This window comes from Centroberyx affinis, unplaced genomic scaffold, assembly GCF_046629955.1.
Source record: "Centroberyx affinis isolate AG114_WGS23_722 - 3 ecotype Tasmania unplaced genomic scaffold, CSIRO-AGI_Caff_v1 ptg001561l_1, whole genome shotgun sequence".
Taxonomy (NCBI): Eukaryota; Metazoa; Chordata; class Actinopteri; order Beryciformes; family Berycidae; genus Centroberyx; species Centroberyx affinis.
In genome coordinates this window covers 90,001-106,267 of record NW_027280012.1, presented here as the reverse complement: position 1 = coordinate 106,267, position 16,267 = coordinate 90,001, and the positions used below count along the sequence as shown (strand labels likewise).

Below are 16,267 nucleotides of genomic sequence, written 5' to 3'. Positions count from 1 at the left end.
ACAAGTCAGAGTCGAGTCCCGAGTCACCAGAACCCAAGTCAAGTCAAGTCTCAAGTCTTCTCTTCATGCATCAAGTCCAGATAGATAGATAGATAGATAGATAGATAGATAGATAGATAGACAGACAGACAGACTCACTCTTTGATGTGCTTCCTGCAGGGCACAGAGTTCCTCATACAGGTGCCGGTGAGCCGCTCCACGTCCTCCACGATGACGAAGGGCTTCTCCTCCAGGGTGACGATGGACAGATGGTTGTCGTCCAGCTCTGCGTCGCCGAACGAGTTGAAGCGCGGCCACACCGGGTACTTCAACGTCAGGCTGCGGTTGTCCAGCTTCCCCATCTGGAGGGGGAAGGAGGAGGAAGAAGAGGAGAAGACGAGGTAAATGAGTCAGGGCGGGTACATCGGGCGTCAGGCTGAGGTCGTTCAGTAGGGGAACATCTCAGAGTTAAGGGAGCCAAACAAACTTTAGCAGCAATTCACATACAGTCACAAAGTACACACATACACATGCAGTCAAATTGTTAATGCTTCCAAAGGCCAAAACTAGTAGCATGAAATGTACGGTTATATATAGAGAAATAAAAAGCTAGAATTGTCTTACACCTGAAAAGTATGCAATAAAAAACAGGTTTTAAATTTAAACTTAAGCATGCATTTTCAAGCTATTGTGGGAAAATCTGTGGTAGAATTATGGGTATAGTATAGAACAGTGGTTCTCAACGTGGGGTCCGGGGACCACCAGGGGTCCTTGAGGGGGTTCCAGGGGGTCCCCAGCAAATTGATGACTTGTTAAAATTCACCATTATTTCATTTACAGGAAGTTAACACAATTAGAGAATGTAGAAGAAAAGACTGTTTTGATCATAGTTTCACTGTTATCTCTCCACCTACAATACAGATAGTCTTGGAATTCTGGACAAAATCATATTTAACAATAAAAATATTCTCAGATTTGGGTCCGAGAGACAAAATCTCATCAAATGGGGGTCCGTGGCTCTGATGTGGACTAAATCAGGGGTCCTTGATATGAAAAAGGTTGAGAACCACTGGTATAGAAGATCTTACAATTTTCATTGTAGATCTTACAATTATTATTATCGTTATTGTTATTATTTTGTCTTCTGTTGTATGTGACATTTATATGTGGACCCCAGCAGCAGCTAATGGGGATCCTATATCCAATAAACCAAAGCCCCAGCTAGAATGTTAAGATTGGGGATATAGGCAGGGGCGGACTTAGTGATTTGGGGGCCCTGGGCAAAGGCAAGCATGGGGCCCCCTGAAGCCCAACTCTCTCACTTTTTAATCCATCTTTTCTATATACAAACTTGGGTAGCTTTGCTTATATTATATATATATTTTAACGTCTCTCTCAGAGACTGATGCAGTGGCAAGGAAAATTATCGATTAAAATCTCGATGAAATCTCACTAGAAGTTGTATAGCCCACTATAGCCTGACTGAGTATGGGAGGGTGACAATGTCTCAACATTGAAATAAAATAATTTATTGTATCAAAAAGAAGGGTGTTTTTCAATAATAAACTGATTAAAAATACGTTTACATTACAATTGTACTGACATTTAACAATTCATTTAACCTTCATACAATCAGCTGAACAATCACACAAAGGGGGAGAGGAGAAAGGAGGGGGATAGGATTAGAAATGTATACACACACACACACACACACACACACACACAGACACATTAACATATACTTAATTGTTAGATAATGTGCAGACACTGTGTTGTGTACAGGGCATGAAAGGCTGATCACAGGATTAGGTATGCTACAACAAGAACAGATTAAATGCGTGGTGTAACGACATGCATGACAGCATATACACACAGGGATATATGGTTATGGATGTAAACATATATTTGACATAGTGTGAGAGAGAGGGGGAGAGAGAGAGAGAGAGAGAGAGAGAGAGAGACAGTGTGACAGCGCTGTGACTCAATTAATAATTCAGAAAGTTTTCAGAGCCGTGATGTCAGCGCTTCCCCTATGGATGCTCTCTATCTACCCATACCTGTGTGTGTGTGTGTGTGTGTGTGTATATTTATGCATATGTCTGTCAGACTGGGAGGCAGAGAGAGAGAGAGAGACAGCGGCAGGCAGCAAGGCTTTACTCAACCATCAATTCTTAATGTTACAGGAGACAGAAAATGGCAAAACCTCGCTCTCGCTCTCTCCCTCCATTTCACCCTAACACTCCTCTTCTCTCTCTCTCTCTCTCTCTCTCTCTCTCTCTCTCTCTCTCCTCTAGTCTCTCTATGGATTACATACAGTGGACGATACAGTGCAGTTGGAGTGGCGGACTTTACATCCAAAGTGCCCTGAACTCTGGAAACAAAGAATTGCTGCAGCGACCACAAGCTTGCAACTCATACACACACACACACACACACACACACACACACACACACACACACACACACACACACACACAGACAAAAGTGGAAAAGTGGATCTGCAAGGCACACAGATTTAGTAGGATGTAGCTTCGGAAGCTGTGAAAATGTCTGTGTGTGCCTGAATAGAATAGAATAGCATAGAATAGAATAGAATAGAATAGAATAGAATAGAATAGAATAGAATAGAATAGAATCCTGGAAAATTAAGCAAACACACACACAAACACACACAGTTTGATGAACCAAGCTAATCTGTCACCCCTTTGACCCTGGAGTCATAGCTTAGTGGTGGTTAATGATCGTACACATACACCCACACACACACACACACACACACACACACACACACACATGTTGTGGCGCAGCCTGCATGCCTGGCTAAGTCATTAACAGGCTAGCAGAGAGGAGGAAGTGAAATTAGCATTTTAATTGTTTTGCTTTGAGTGGTTTTCTATCCTGTGACAGGGATTAGAGACTTCTCTCTGCTCACACACTCAGCGGTGCCGTCAACAGCTCACTCTCTGAATCTGTGTGTGTGTGTGTGTGTGCTGGGGGGGGGGGAGCATGGAGGTGCATGTGTGTGCCTTTGTTTCTGTGCGTGTGTGTGTGTGTGTCACCTTCAGTCTCCAGGGAAAGAGCGCGTTTGTCTATCTGTCTAACCCCAGCTGTTCTGCATTTCACGAGTGAGTGTGTGCGTGTGTGTGTGTGTGTGTGTGTGTGTGTTGAAGGAGTGGGTTGGGGGGGGCGTGGAGTAGGAAATGGGATTTGTAATGTGCAGAATAATGGGAATTGTGTGCATAATTAGATGGGACTTTTATCAGTAAAATTAAGGGAATGTAAAAAAAACAGTGAGGCAGAGGGGATTTAATAGAATAGAATAGAATAGAATAGAATGTGTTTGTCACAGTGCAAATCAGAATTCCTTTTTTTTCACATTTTTCAGCATGTTGAAAGTTGAGTTTTCCCCACAGAAATTTCCAAGATTATGGTATAAATCCCACTTGAGAAATTTCACTTTTTGTCCCAAGATTCTTCACAGCATTCTGTGTCTAGAACAGGCTTGGTTCAAGAATCTGTAACAAATATCCAACCCAAAGCAGGTTTTTTCAGCAATAAAACTAAACTAAATGTCTCTAAATGAATGTAGAAATGATTTATTGATGTTAAAATGCGACTTTCAGCCCCTTTCACTCCATCTTAACAAGTCATTTAGTCTCATATTCAGCTGTCAAATCATATTTTTCTTGAACTCTCTAAACTTCTTAAATTCTGCCAGGAGAGGAGAGATAACTCCACTTGTTTCCAGTGCAGCTTCACTTGAATTTTCTAGAAATCAGTGTCAGTCTGTTGAAACCAGTCAGAATAAGGCAGATCACTGCACTGCTATCAAGAAAATTACACTTGATTCTACAAAATCTTGAAACAAGTCGATTTGAATTAGAAATCAGTGAAATTATCTCATCCCAGTGGCAGATTTTTTCACTTATTTTACAAAAAAATACAATTTCAGGACTCAATAATAGACTAAATAGACTAATAGACTTACAGACTTTGGATCGTGGATAGATCACAGCTGGAAACTTCAAAACAGACATACATGGGTCATCGTTTCAAGTCTTCTGGACCAGTATCATCATCCATGTGCTCGTATTTTTTTGGGGAGTGGCCCTGATTTGGTTGGACGAATCAATAAACTCGGGAGGAGAGATAAATGCTCGACTCAGAAGAAGAGGGATGATAAAGAGGAGGAGGAGGAGGAGGGGAGGAAGGAGCTGACTTCAGCAGCTTGTCTGATTTCCTGTCCTCCTACTCTCCCCTCTCTCTCTCTCTCTCTCTCTCTCTCCCTCCCTCTCTCTCTAATTAAAGAAAGAGGGGGGTTATAAATTAATGCAGAGAGAGAGGAGTGAGGATCCTCTCTATCGACTGGCAGAACGCTGAGTCTCCCCGTAGAAAAATATGGGATATCACACACACACACACACGAGACATAGGAGTGTGTGTGTGTGTGTGTGTGTGTGTGTGTGTGACAGCGGGGGCCCGGTGGGAGGTGACGGAGATAGGGCCCCGTGGGATTAGCGCATAATAACGTCCCAATCCTATCGCATCATCACCCTGCGACGGATTCGGAGCGACGACATGACACTCTGCCCCCAAGAAGAAGAAACACTTCTCTCCTCATCCTCCCTTTTTCTCTTTTCTCCCCGTCTGTCACAACCTCTCTCCTCGGCCGATCCCTCGCTTTTTCTGTTTTTTCCGTCTTCTTCGTCGACCTCTGTCCTGCTTTTGTTACCTGACTCTCTCTCCCCCTGCCCGTTCTCTCCATTTCTCTCTCCATCTTTCTATATCTTTGGTCAGCCTCTCTCTCTCTCTCTGTCTCTCTGTCTCTCTCTCTCTCTCCCTCTCTCAGTAGTTGCATTTGACTCCGTTAGATGGCTTTTGCCCTGTGATTAATTCCCAGAAAAGAGGCAATCTGACATTTGTGACCCGCCCACACACACACACACACACACACACACACACACACAAACACACACACACATACACACACATTCAAGAAGAAGCCCGTCAAAGTCGAACGCAAAAGAGCGAACGATAGGAAGAATAAAGAAAAAGAGGGTCAGGGCTCTTTACCAGTGAGCACCTTCTCTCTGCCAGTCTCACCGGGAAGAGTTATCTCCGTGGCCCGTTGCATTATGGGAGAATGAGTTCCTAATAGCGTGGAGAAACCCATTCAGTCATAAAACACTATCTGTCACTCCTGTCAGACAAAATTATGTTGGGGAAAATGAATTCTGCTCTCCTTCTCTCTCTCTCCCTCCGTCGCTCTCTCTCTCTGTGTGTATGTGTGTGTGTGTGTGTGCGTGAGAGAGAGAGAGAGAGAAACGAGGGCAGAGAGAGAGAGAGAAAAAGAGAGAGAGAGGCATCTGCATCCACGGATTAAGACGTCTCCTTTAAGCGGGCGGCTCTTATTAGGAGTTGAAGCCAAGCGGAGAGTAGTGACGCCTGGATCGTAAATGCATGTGTGTGTGTGTGTGTGTGTGTGGTTGTTTGTGCAGGTGTGTGAGCCTTTTCTCTCTCTGTGTGTGTGTGTGTGTGTGTGTGTTCCCCATATTGTGATTCTCCAAGCACAAATCCCATGCTGTCTGTAATAATTATTTTGTGAACTGGGTGCTAACACCGCAGCAGTTCCTGAAGCAATTTACACACTCCATCTACTCAGCAGGAATAAAACAGAGCGTCCCGGTTCTGATCGGTAAATACACTTTTCTCATTCAGTCGGGCCGGGGTTATACTGTAAGTCGGGGGCTGCTGCCACGAGAAAAAAAATATTCACTCTCAGCTCCGTCACATCACCGGTGCCGTTTCACCCGTCGTGGAATAATGAAAAACAACTTTGTTTTTTTTATGAAATGGGCCGCTATGCGTTTTCCAATTTCACACAAAGAGTTCTGAATGGTGCTCATGATCCAGAGAGTCAGGGAAACTTCATCAAAGTTCTATTTAATATATATATATATATATATCTTTATGGATGGCACTGCTGTTGGATGAAACCTGTTTTCAAGAATTAGGAGGAGAACTCCTTCCAAACTCCTTCCAAAGGCATTTACATCATAAAAAAAGCTGGTGTTAAGCAAATGCGATGTGTTTTGAATGAGTTTCATAAGTGCTGGGGGTCATAAAATTTACATACAATATACATTTCAATGTGTGTCTCAGGTCTATTAAACATGTGGAGAGAGGGGCATGCTCACAGAAGTTGAATGGATAGAACGGCTGCCACTGTTTGCTATGGTAATTGGGCTAGTACAGGGAAAAAATGGCAACTATGGAATTTTAAGGGTTATGGTGACAACTCAAGTCTGGGCATTAAGGCCATGAAGTGTGCTAGCTTGCTTGACAACTGTGCAGATGAGTCTGTTAGCAAACTGTCAAAACTCAACTGAAAGCTATAACGTTAGCGATGAGGCTAACGTAGCATTATCAAAGATTGTGCTTCTCTCTAGCTCTTCTAGTCAACATTAGCTTAAAGAAGGGGTATCATTTGCTTTTTCAGCAATTTCATATAATTACCTGGTGTCTATAAAATACATCTGTTAAGTTTTTTTTTCAGTAAAAATCGTTTAGTTATAGCTTTAGCTATTCACTTCCCAGTGTTTGTTTCCTACCTACAAGAGAATAGGTGGTTTTACATAAGCAGCTTCTTACGCTAACAAGCTACTGCTCTGATTGGCTGGCCATCCTGGAAGGCCCGCCCTCCTCTTAGCGCTGATTGGTTGATTTCAGACATTCCAGTGTCTACATAGATACTGGAGCAAAATCTGACTGGCTTGTACAAGGGGGCGTGTTTTAAAGTTGCTGACTGTGGGGAAATGGCATAGTAATATGATTCAGTTTTTTTACTGTGATTACTTCACACCTCCAAGTACCAAAATCACCAGAAATACTAAGAATTGCCACATCCTAGGATATACCCCCCTTTAATAGCAAACCAAGCTGGTAAGCATCACCAAACAGGAACCTTTAACATAATATAACCCCTTAAAACTAACGTAGCTGGAAAAGTTCGTATTCGCTAACTTCAAACAGCAGATATCGTCTGAAACTGAGATGAACTCAGCTATAACCACTTCTACTAGCTGTGTACAGATGTCAAAACTTTTGACCTAAAGACAGCAGCGTGTAAAAGACCACCAAGTGATAACCTCTTGCCTCAGTGACCTGTCATAAGTTGGTTTATACAGAAGCTAGCCCGACGGTTCGCATAAAAATGGCCACCGCTCCGACCATCCAGGAACGTTGATTTGAATGGGAAAGACCGTTCTATCCATTCAAGTTCCGTGGGCATGCTTAACACACTTGTGGCCCTCAGCAGCCCAATGAGTCTGCTTCATTATCACCATTAAGCCGCGGGTCTGCTTATGATCTGTTCAATATGTTTTCTGGAATTACAGGAAGCTTAAAAAAAAAGTCTACAATCTGGCTTTTATCCCCCTATGTAAATCAGGGCTTCTTCAATACTGGACCCAGATTGAATTAATGAAATGTTTCCCACTGCAGGAACCAGTCTCATTAGAACACATTAGTAGTTGTGTGATATGGAAACCCACTAGAAATGAGAAGTGTGGAGCATCGTAGACCACCTAGGCGGTTTTGTACAGCACAATATTACACTAATCTTTGATAAAACCTCCTAACACCTCACTTGATCCAGTCTTCTGACAGATAAATACGTCCGCCTGACTCGTCTCAACCTGGTCTGCTTTTGAATAGAACAATAATTCAGAGGTAATTACATAATCCTCCGAAAAACAAAAACAAAAAAAACAATCCTAACACCGCACAGATCTAGCCAAACTCAGACAGGTGTAGGGATTTTATAAACAGCTTGCAGCCCTCAGTAGCTCTCCCAAACCTCAAAAATGTACCTCTGTGTGTGTGTGTGTGTGTGTGTGTGCGTGTGTGTGTGTGTGTGTGTGTGATGCAGGGAACAGCAGGTGTGCATGTGCCATGAAAGCTTGAGCGCTAAACACCTGTAGTGGGCGAAAAAGAGAAAACAAGCATATCCCGGTGGCTCGGCTCCCTTTTTCCTCTCTCTCTCTCTCCCTCTCTCTTTGTTTCTCGCTTTCTCTTCCCCCCCCCCCCCCCCCCTCGCTCATTTTCTCTCTCCGTCTCGGCCCATCTGTCTCCATCTCTCCCCTCGTCTCGGTCTCCCTCCATCATATCGCTCCCCCCCCCCCCCCCCCCATCCGCCGTACCCCGAGGGGACACATTTTATATTTTTAGTGCATATCCATATTTTAGTGCAGTTGCTGGATTTTCATCTCTTGATCATCATGGAAGTCTTTTTTTTTTGCCTGCCGCTGATTTCTGGTGCATGGGTGGGACGGCTGCGCCACGGAGAGAGGGAGAGAGAGAGAGGGAGAGAGAGAGAGAGAGAGAGAGACAGAGAGAGACAGAGAGAGAGCAAGAGAGTCGGCAGCTCCCAATTATGTTTCCACTTTGGGTCTCCTCTCTTTTGCCTTCTCTCTCTCTCTCTCTCTCTCCCTCTCTCTCTCTCTCTCTCTCTGCACCACAGCGAGGTGGTACTGATCAATTTCACAGCCTCTCTGTTTACAACAACATACTCTACCTCCCCTCAGCACACTAACAAAGGGTCTCACAACTCTCTGTGTGTGTGTGTGTGTGTGTGTGTGTGTCAGTATGAAGCATGAAGAGCCAGTCTCACAGATTGGGTGGAGACTGCGTGGATTGCGGCAAACTAAAAAAAAACAACAACACACACACACATGGATGTGACCTGAATAAAAACCATGTGTCTCAGATTGGTCAACGCCGTGTCTAGAGAATAGTGTTTCTGTCAATAACCAGCGTGGACGGGTAAACACACACACACACACACACACACACACACACACACACACACACACACACAAAAGAGCGGTGGCCCCTTGCCACCCCAATAACGGAGGGCTCAAGTTTTGATTAACTGTGGTTTGAGGTGTTATCAGAGACCTCGACAGCAATCACACCTAAAGACAGACAGAGCGCACAGATTAACTGGCCTAGGGAGGGAAGGAGGGAAGGAAGGAAGGAGGGAAGGAGGGAGGAAGAAGAGGGAGGTGAAAGTGAAGGGAGAGGAGGGAAGAGAGAAAGGAGGAGATGGAGGATAAGAGAGGAAGGTAGAATTCACGAGCGACTTGCTCTGGAACAGCAGGGATGAAGGAAGGAAGGAGGGAAGGAGGCAAGGAAGGAGGAAAGGGAGGGCAGGATGGAAGGAGGGAGAGTAGGGGAGGAGGAAGAGAGGGAGACGAAGAGCAGGAAAGACAGGGGGAGACGGAGGTCAAGGAGGGTGGAGCTGCAACTGAAGGGAGGAAGGGAGGGAGGGAGAGAGGGAGGAAAGGAAGGAGGGAGGAAAAGAGGGCGGGAAGAGGGAAGAAGTGAAGGAGGGAAGAAAAGAGTGAAGGATGGAAGCAGGGAGGGATGGAAGGAAGGAGGAAGGGAGGAAAAAAAGCAAGGGATAGAGGCAGGGAAGGAGGGAGGGGGAGGAAGATGGGAGGGGGAGAAGATGGGGTGAGGAAACGGAAAAACATGAAGAAGGAGAGAGAAAGACAGATCCTCTCTCCCTCTATTCAGCCACGCCTCTCTCATTTTCTGTCTGTCTCTCTCTCTCTCTCTCTCTCTCTCTCTCTCTCTCTCTCTCTCTCTCTCAGCTATGACGTATTGGGGTAATTTAAGCCTATGTGAGGGAGCTAGATGTAGGTAGCCTATGAAGATGCATGGCTGCCATTTAAAGTCCATTACAATGCGAGAACACTCGGCCATTTACAACAGCCATTAGTTTATATAGGACCCCATTCACATTAAACAGTTAAAGAAACCCATTGACTTTTTTGGCAAATGAGCTCTTTGATCAATTTACTGTTGTTTGACGAGACAATGGGAGCATTTTCAACTCTGTCTAGTACTTATTTTTTTTCAACCACTATAGTTAAAGTGAAGTGGTAGTCCTTGAGTTCCTTGTTTTTTTTATTTTATTTTGGCGACATCTTTGTTGCTGTGGTGTTTCTGCACTGCACTGCCCACAGATCACCTGTCAATCAAACAGTGTGGGCGGAGCTTGGATTTTCTGTTGATGCAGTTTGAGTTTCTCTTTTCTTTGTCTGTTCAGTCATGGTGGCTATCACTGCTCATGCTAACTACCTAGTTCTTATTATTCTTCTCCAAATAAACTGCTGTTGAAATGCAAAACGCATCACTTCCTGTGTGCTAGAGGATTTCTCCCGGGAAAAACCGACCCAACACCAGGTGTTTAGAACAGCAGATGTAAATTCTTTCATGAATCACTATTGTGTTATATCATTTGGTGATAGAGAGCAGCTAAATGGACATTTATGGGAAAATGATTATTACTTTATCACACCCTGTATAGTACTTTTAGTGCACTGGAGCGAAAACAGGAGTTTAACTGCTCCTCCCATTGTGAAAGGGTAAGCTGATCAAAGTTCTTATTTTCTAATATGTTGAATTTCTTAGGTTGTTATGTAACAGTATGTAATAACACTATTAAACATGAGTGCACACAAAAATACATAAACATACGATACACATCAGCACACATACACACAGGAACACAAAGATAAAGAACACATACACAGGAACATGTGCACACATTTGTCTATGTACACACACACACACACACACACATAGAGATGAAACAGTCATATCCTACCTTCTCCCACTCTCTGTCCTTGTTGAGAACGATGACCACCAGCTTGGGGTTTTCCTGGTAGCCGTCCTCGGTGAACGACAAGTCTCTGCCGTCCCACGTCACGTTCATCATATACCTGAGAGAGAAAGGAGGAGAGGAAGAGGAGGAGGAAGAATGGAAGGTGAGGGGGGGTGACAGTCAACGAGAAAGGGAAAAGATCGGGGGGCAGAGGAGGACAGAGGGATAGGAGGAAGGACAAGAGATAGGGAGAGAGGGAAAAGAATAAAGAGAGACAAAGGGAAAGGGAAATTTAATTACATTAGCATGAGAAAAAAGTTACACTCTACTACCACACCATATTCACACACATCCCGCATGTCCACTCTATTGTATTGCAAATTGTAAAGCCATATTTGATTCACACGGATTGGATTCTGATTAGATTCCAAAAAATGAAAAGCAAAAAGGACAGAGAGTCAAAGCGTCCCGCCCTAGGATATCAAAATCTATTCAAATGCTGCGAGTTCCCACTGAAACGCATGTGTGTGTGAGTGTGTCCATGTGTGTGGATGTGTGCACACACCAGGTTTAACTTGTAAGGGTCCAATGTTCCTTGCGAGCATAGTGCAACGACCAGAAAAAGCCTTGTGAATTTGACTGGTCTCATAGCGGAACAGTCTATTTTAGGTTTATTTTAGGTTAGGAGTTCATGTGAGGGTTAGTGTGATATTACAGTGTGGCAAGCATGGTAGTACAGTGTGTGTTTGGTGTATGTGAGACAGAAACAAAACAAAACAAAACAAATGATATGCAGTTTACTGACATGCATTCAAACCCACATAAACCCAAAAAATCAAAAATGATGTTGTTTACACCAGTGGTTCTCAACGTGGGGTCCGGGGACCACCAGGGGTCCTTGAGGGGGTTCCAGGGAGTCCCCAGTAAATTGATGAATTGTTAAACTTCAGCATCATTTCATTTACAAGAAGTGAACACAATTAGAGAATGTAGAAGAATGACTGTTTTGATCATAGTTTCACTGTTATCTCTCTACAATACAGATAGTCATAGAATTCTGGACAAAATCATATCTAGCAATAAAAGATATCGTCAGATTTGGGTCCGAGAGACAAAACCTCATCAAATGGGGGTCCGTGGCCCTAATGTGGACTAAATTAGGGGTCCTTGATATGAAAAAGGTTGAGAATCACTGGTTTATATGGTAGAAAAGGCATATAATAGGGATTAGGTTGGCTATTCTCGCTTAGCCAGGCCATTCTCTACACTTTGTTTTCACTGTACCAGCGCAAAAATAGTGTAATAGCAACCAAATGAGCCCATAACACGATGACGACACTTTTCCAAAAAAGTGTGTGGGAAATGTTGAAAATTACCGCTAATTTTCCGTAAACTTGCTAGCGTTCTGCTGCTAGCTAGACGGCTAGCTTCATTGTCGTTGTTGTTGTTGTTGTTGTTATTGCGCGTTGCAGGGGGATTTTGAAAGAGGCAACACACATCGCCAGAGATATTATCCAAGCGGCCAACATCTGCTAAGCTAGCTAGTTTGGCTACAACAAAAACAAACTGAAAACCAGGTGTAAAGAGATGCAAGACAAGCCACACACATATATGGCTATGAATGTAAGAAATGGAAATGAAAGGGAGAGATAGACAAAAGGAGACGAGAGAGAGAGTGAGAATGGAGAGCATCCAAAATGAGAGGAAACCCACACTAGCACACACCGACGGTTCACACACTCACACACACACACACACACACACACACAGTAATGAGTGACCCACATGGCAGGTCACATTAGCTAAGATGGAGGGCAGTGGGGAGATATTCTTAGGACCACACGGCCTCCACATTAATCATCGCTGCCCCTGCCCCACTCTGTCTCCCTCACTCCTTCTGTCAGGCGTCGTGTAAAACAAGGGAGAGACAGCTCTTCCGCTCTCTTCCTCTTCTACTTTTCTTCTATTTCTCTCCAAAACCATCTCTCTTTCTGCCTGCATGTCTGTCTGTCTGGTTGTCACGGCTGAACTTTAATGCTGCAGTTCATATTCACATAGTTAAAGCTGCACTAGGCAATTTTTCACACCGGCGCCCCCAAGTGGTTTCTTTTTAGTGGCTGGTGGGGGAGAAGGTGAGTTTTGATTGATCACCTCCTGTGGGCAGAGAAGATTTCCCGCCAGTGTCCATACCTGACACCAAAATGATAATAAAAACAATTTGGGGGAATCAATTAAGGGGGACATGACACTCATCTCTGTTGCATAACCAATCTAGTTCAATTTGAGTTAGGTTCATAAGACGAGTGTATTTTTTATCTAAATATCTTGCCTAGTGCAGCTTTAATGATAGCACATAATGTATATCAACACATATTTTGCTCAGCAGTGAATGCCACTTGATTACTCAATTTACATATTTGCATATATTATTATGCTCATAACTATGTTGATGATAATGATGATGGTGATGATGATGATGATGATGATGATGATTATATGCATACACTTTTACACACACATGCACACAAACACACCAGCAGCCTAGACCACTGATGATACATAGTCACACAGATGGCAAAAGATAAGATTAGACAAGTAAAAAAGGCTGTTTATGTGTGTGTGTGTGTGTGTGTGTGTGTGTGTTGTTGAGACATTTCACGGTACCGGCATGTCCCTGTCAAATTGCTGTTGGTGAAAATTAGTGAGAAATGTGCGTGGACACACACACACACGCACACACACACACACACACGCACAAACACTCAATACTCGGATGAAATCAGAGCGAGATAAGGGGATTGAGTGGGCTTTGTGATTAAAATAATCTGATTGGCCCACAAGCAGCCAGGTGAGGAGTATTAAGCCATTTGATTGGAAGATAGATCGCCTCTGCAGGTGTCAACAACCTCCAAGAGGAGGGGCGAGGATCGATACCCCCTTAAAAGACACGCACGCACACGCACACACACACACACACAGACAGAACTTTTACACATGCACAAACTCACACTTGCACACACTCAAATATACCACACGCACACACACACACACACACACACACACACACACACACACACACGGGATGCAGCGCCGAACCCAATTATGGGAGACTACAGCAGAGAAAGAAGTGTTGGAATCAATACCAATGCCTGGGCTGCTCTTTTAGACAGCAGCCCATTCTGCGCTGTGCAACCATTTATCTGGAAAAGATGCACACACACACACACACACACACACACATATGAACACACACAGTGGAAGCCTTCACTCTTCCTTCCCTCCTATTTCCAGTAGATTTTTCTCTCCATTCTTTCTCATCTGGTTTAATTCCCGCTCTGTTGTACTCCCTTTTTTCTCTTAACACAAACCGGGCAAAGTAAATAGCATTTACAGAACCAATAGGGAGCATCTGCAGTAACTCTGATGTAACTATGTAGAAACATGTGCTGGATGTTGGAAGATAGAGGGGCGGGTGAGAGCATGTCAGTGGGATTTACCGATTGGGCAACACGTGTCACACATTTCCTGTTGAAATAGGTCTCCCAAAGGCACAACTGTAGGTTCTGGTGTCCTAGAAGCATCCATCTCTATATCTCCTCTCAGCAGTGATCAGGTCTACACTACACCACTGCTCTTACACTTCAACTTGTGTTTACGCTAATCCCATATCATCTCACCTAATAATTTCCAACCTCACCATCAGCAGCCTGATGCCGACTTGAAATCAGCCGGCTCAAGGAACCAAATATTACCAACAGAGGTCTTTATTCAAGTCCCAAGTCACTCTCAAGTCTTGAGGCACAACTCTCAAGTCAAGTCCCAAGTCTAAATGTAGAACACCAAGTCAAGTCCAAGTCCATTAATGTCAAGTCTCAAGTCTAAATGTAGAACAGCAAGTCAAGTCAGAACAAATCAAGAGTCCAGTACCAATTTAATATCTTAAAGAAAACTAAATATCTAGGACTTTTCAATGCAATCATCATTTTAAATCTCATAAGTTTCAATCTAGGTCATTTATAGAAACACAAGATCTTTGGTCAAGACTTTACAAACCTTTTCAACTCATCAAAGTACAAGTGAAAATCAAGTCTCAAGTCTTCTCTTCATGCATCAAGTCAATTCTCAAGCAATTACAATTGTGACTCAAGTCTGACTTGAGTCCAAGTCATGTGACTCGGTTGACCCTGCTGGCTTATAAATTGACTACACTGACATAGAATCCATCACTAGTGAGTGTTAGAATTGTTAGAAGTGTTAGATATGATGCTGCAGAGCTTTGGCAACGCTCCAAAATCAGGACCCGAACAAGATGAGAGCAATGGAAATATGGCAGCTGATACAATGTGGCGATATCAAATACACCACTCACGGTCTATATTTGAATTTATATTATTTATTTATTTTTAAAAAAGTTGCATTTATTGCTGCCGACTGTCTCACAAGACAGGTTTCTGTGAGGTAACTGTACGCTTCTGCCCACTTATCCATGTGTCCACTCAATCTGTGCGTTCTCATAAGCGAACGTGGAACTCAAACAGTCTCGAACACCAGGTGTTAGGAGGCTGAGCGGTCCACTAGATCCTCTATTATCTCCTCATACTGAGTAGAGTTACATTTGATGGACACTTCAAGTGCAAAAGGCAACTTCGCACGTTGGCAAATGGCAGCGAGAGGTAACTGTCTGAAGTGCGAAGACTTCAAATCCCCAGAAGTCCTCTAAGGCGACATCAGTAAAATCAATGCATTCTTCTGGGGGTGGAGGAGGTGAAGAGCTTCAGCCATCGTTGGTGAGTTCAGGTTCCTCTCGATGGAGTGCTCAATTTTGATTGTGTGTGGAGAGGTCCTGTTAGTGACCAAAACCGGACACCAGGATTTCATTTGGACAAATAGGGCGAATCTGTGGTGTCTCAATTGTGGGGGGGGATAGAGTGCTCTTCTCTATTGCAGCCTCACTTTGTGATTTAGGCGGGTACGTTTTTACATAACAAATCTTGCCTAGTGCAGCTTAAAAGCCTTAGATTTATATCTTCTCTGAGATTCATACAATTAAATTCAATTGAACCCCAGACTTAAAATAGGCACCAATGTGAAGATAGTCTATTCCCTTAATGACATTATATTCATTATCAATGACTTACCAAGTACATTAGACAATACTACTGTGGTTATGTACGCTGATGACTCATTATATAACCCTATTTATAAATATTATTATATATTATTAAACTACATTATATTGCGCAGCACAAACAGCCAATAATTTACCAGAACTTACTACTAAATAGAGATTTGTGATTGGGTGCAAGGAAACAAGTTGGTGTTAAATATAACAAAAACAACATCCATCATTTTTAGTACCAAATTCAAATGAACTGCAGATGCTTTATTAAATGTGTCTATCAAGGGGCAACTATTGAAACAAGTGAACCAAACAAAACTTCTTGGAATCACTCTGGATTCCCACTTGTCCTGGTCAGCTCACAATATAGTATAGTATATAATATATATAGTATAGGATAGTGGCCAAAAAAGGTATCGCCATGGCACGGAAATGTATCACATATATAACACCATCCATTCTTAATCAGGCTGTACAGTCACTTATTTTGTCACATC

General features: G+C 43.3%; 1 protein-coding gene across 1 annotated transcript in view; it reads right to left on the bottom strand.

Annotated features, from left to right (window-relative positions):
- Positions 1 to 16,267, bottom strand: part of grin2aa (glutamate receptor, ionotropic, N-methyl D-aspartate 2A, a) — a gene marked incomplete at its 5' end in the record, with an annotated part of 68,813 nt that overhangs the window by 36,153 nt on the left and 16,393 nt on the right. Inside the window, 2 exons of the mRNA XM_071527656.1 lie at positions 139 to 341; positions 10,655 to 10,769. Of these exons, the coding sequence (XP_071383757.1) occupies positions 139 to 341; positions 10,655 to 10,769 (318 nt within the window). The remainder of the gene's footprint in view (positions 1 to 138; positions 342 to 10,654; positions 10,770 to 16,267) is intronic.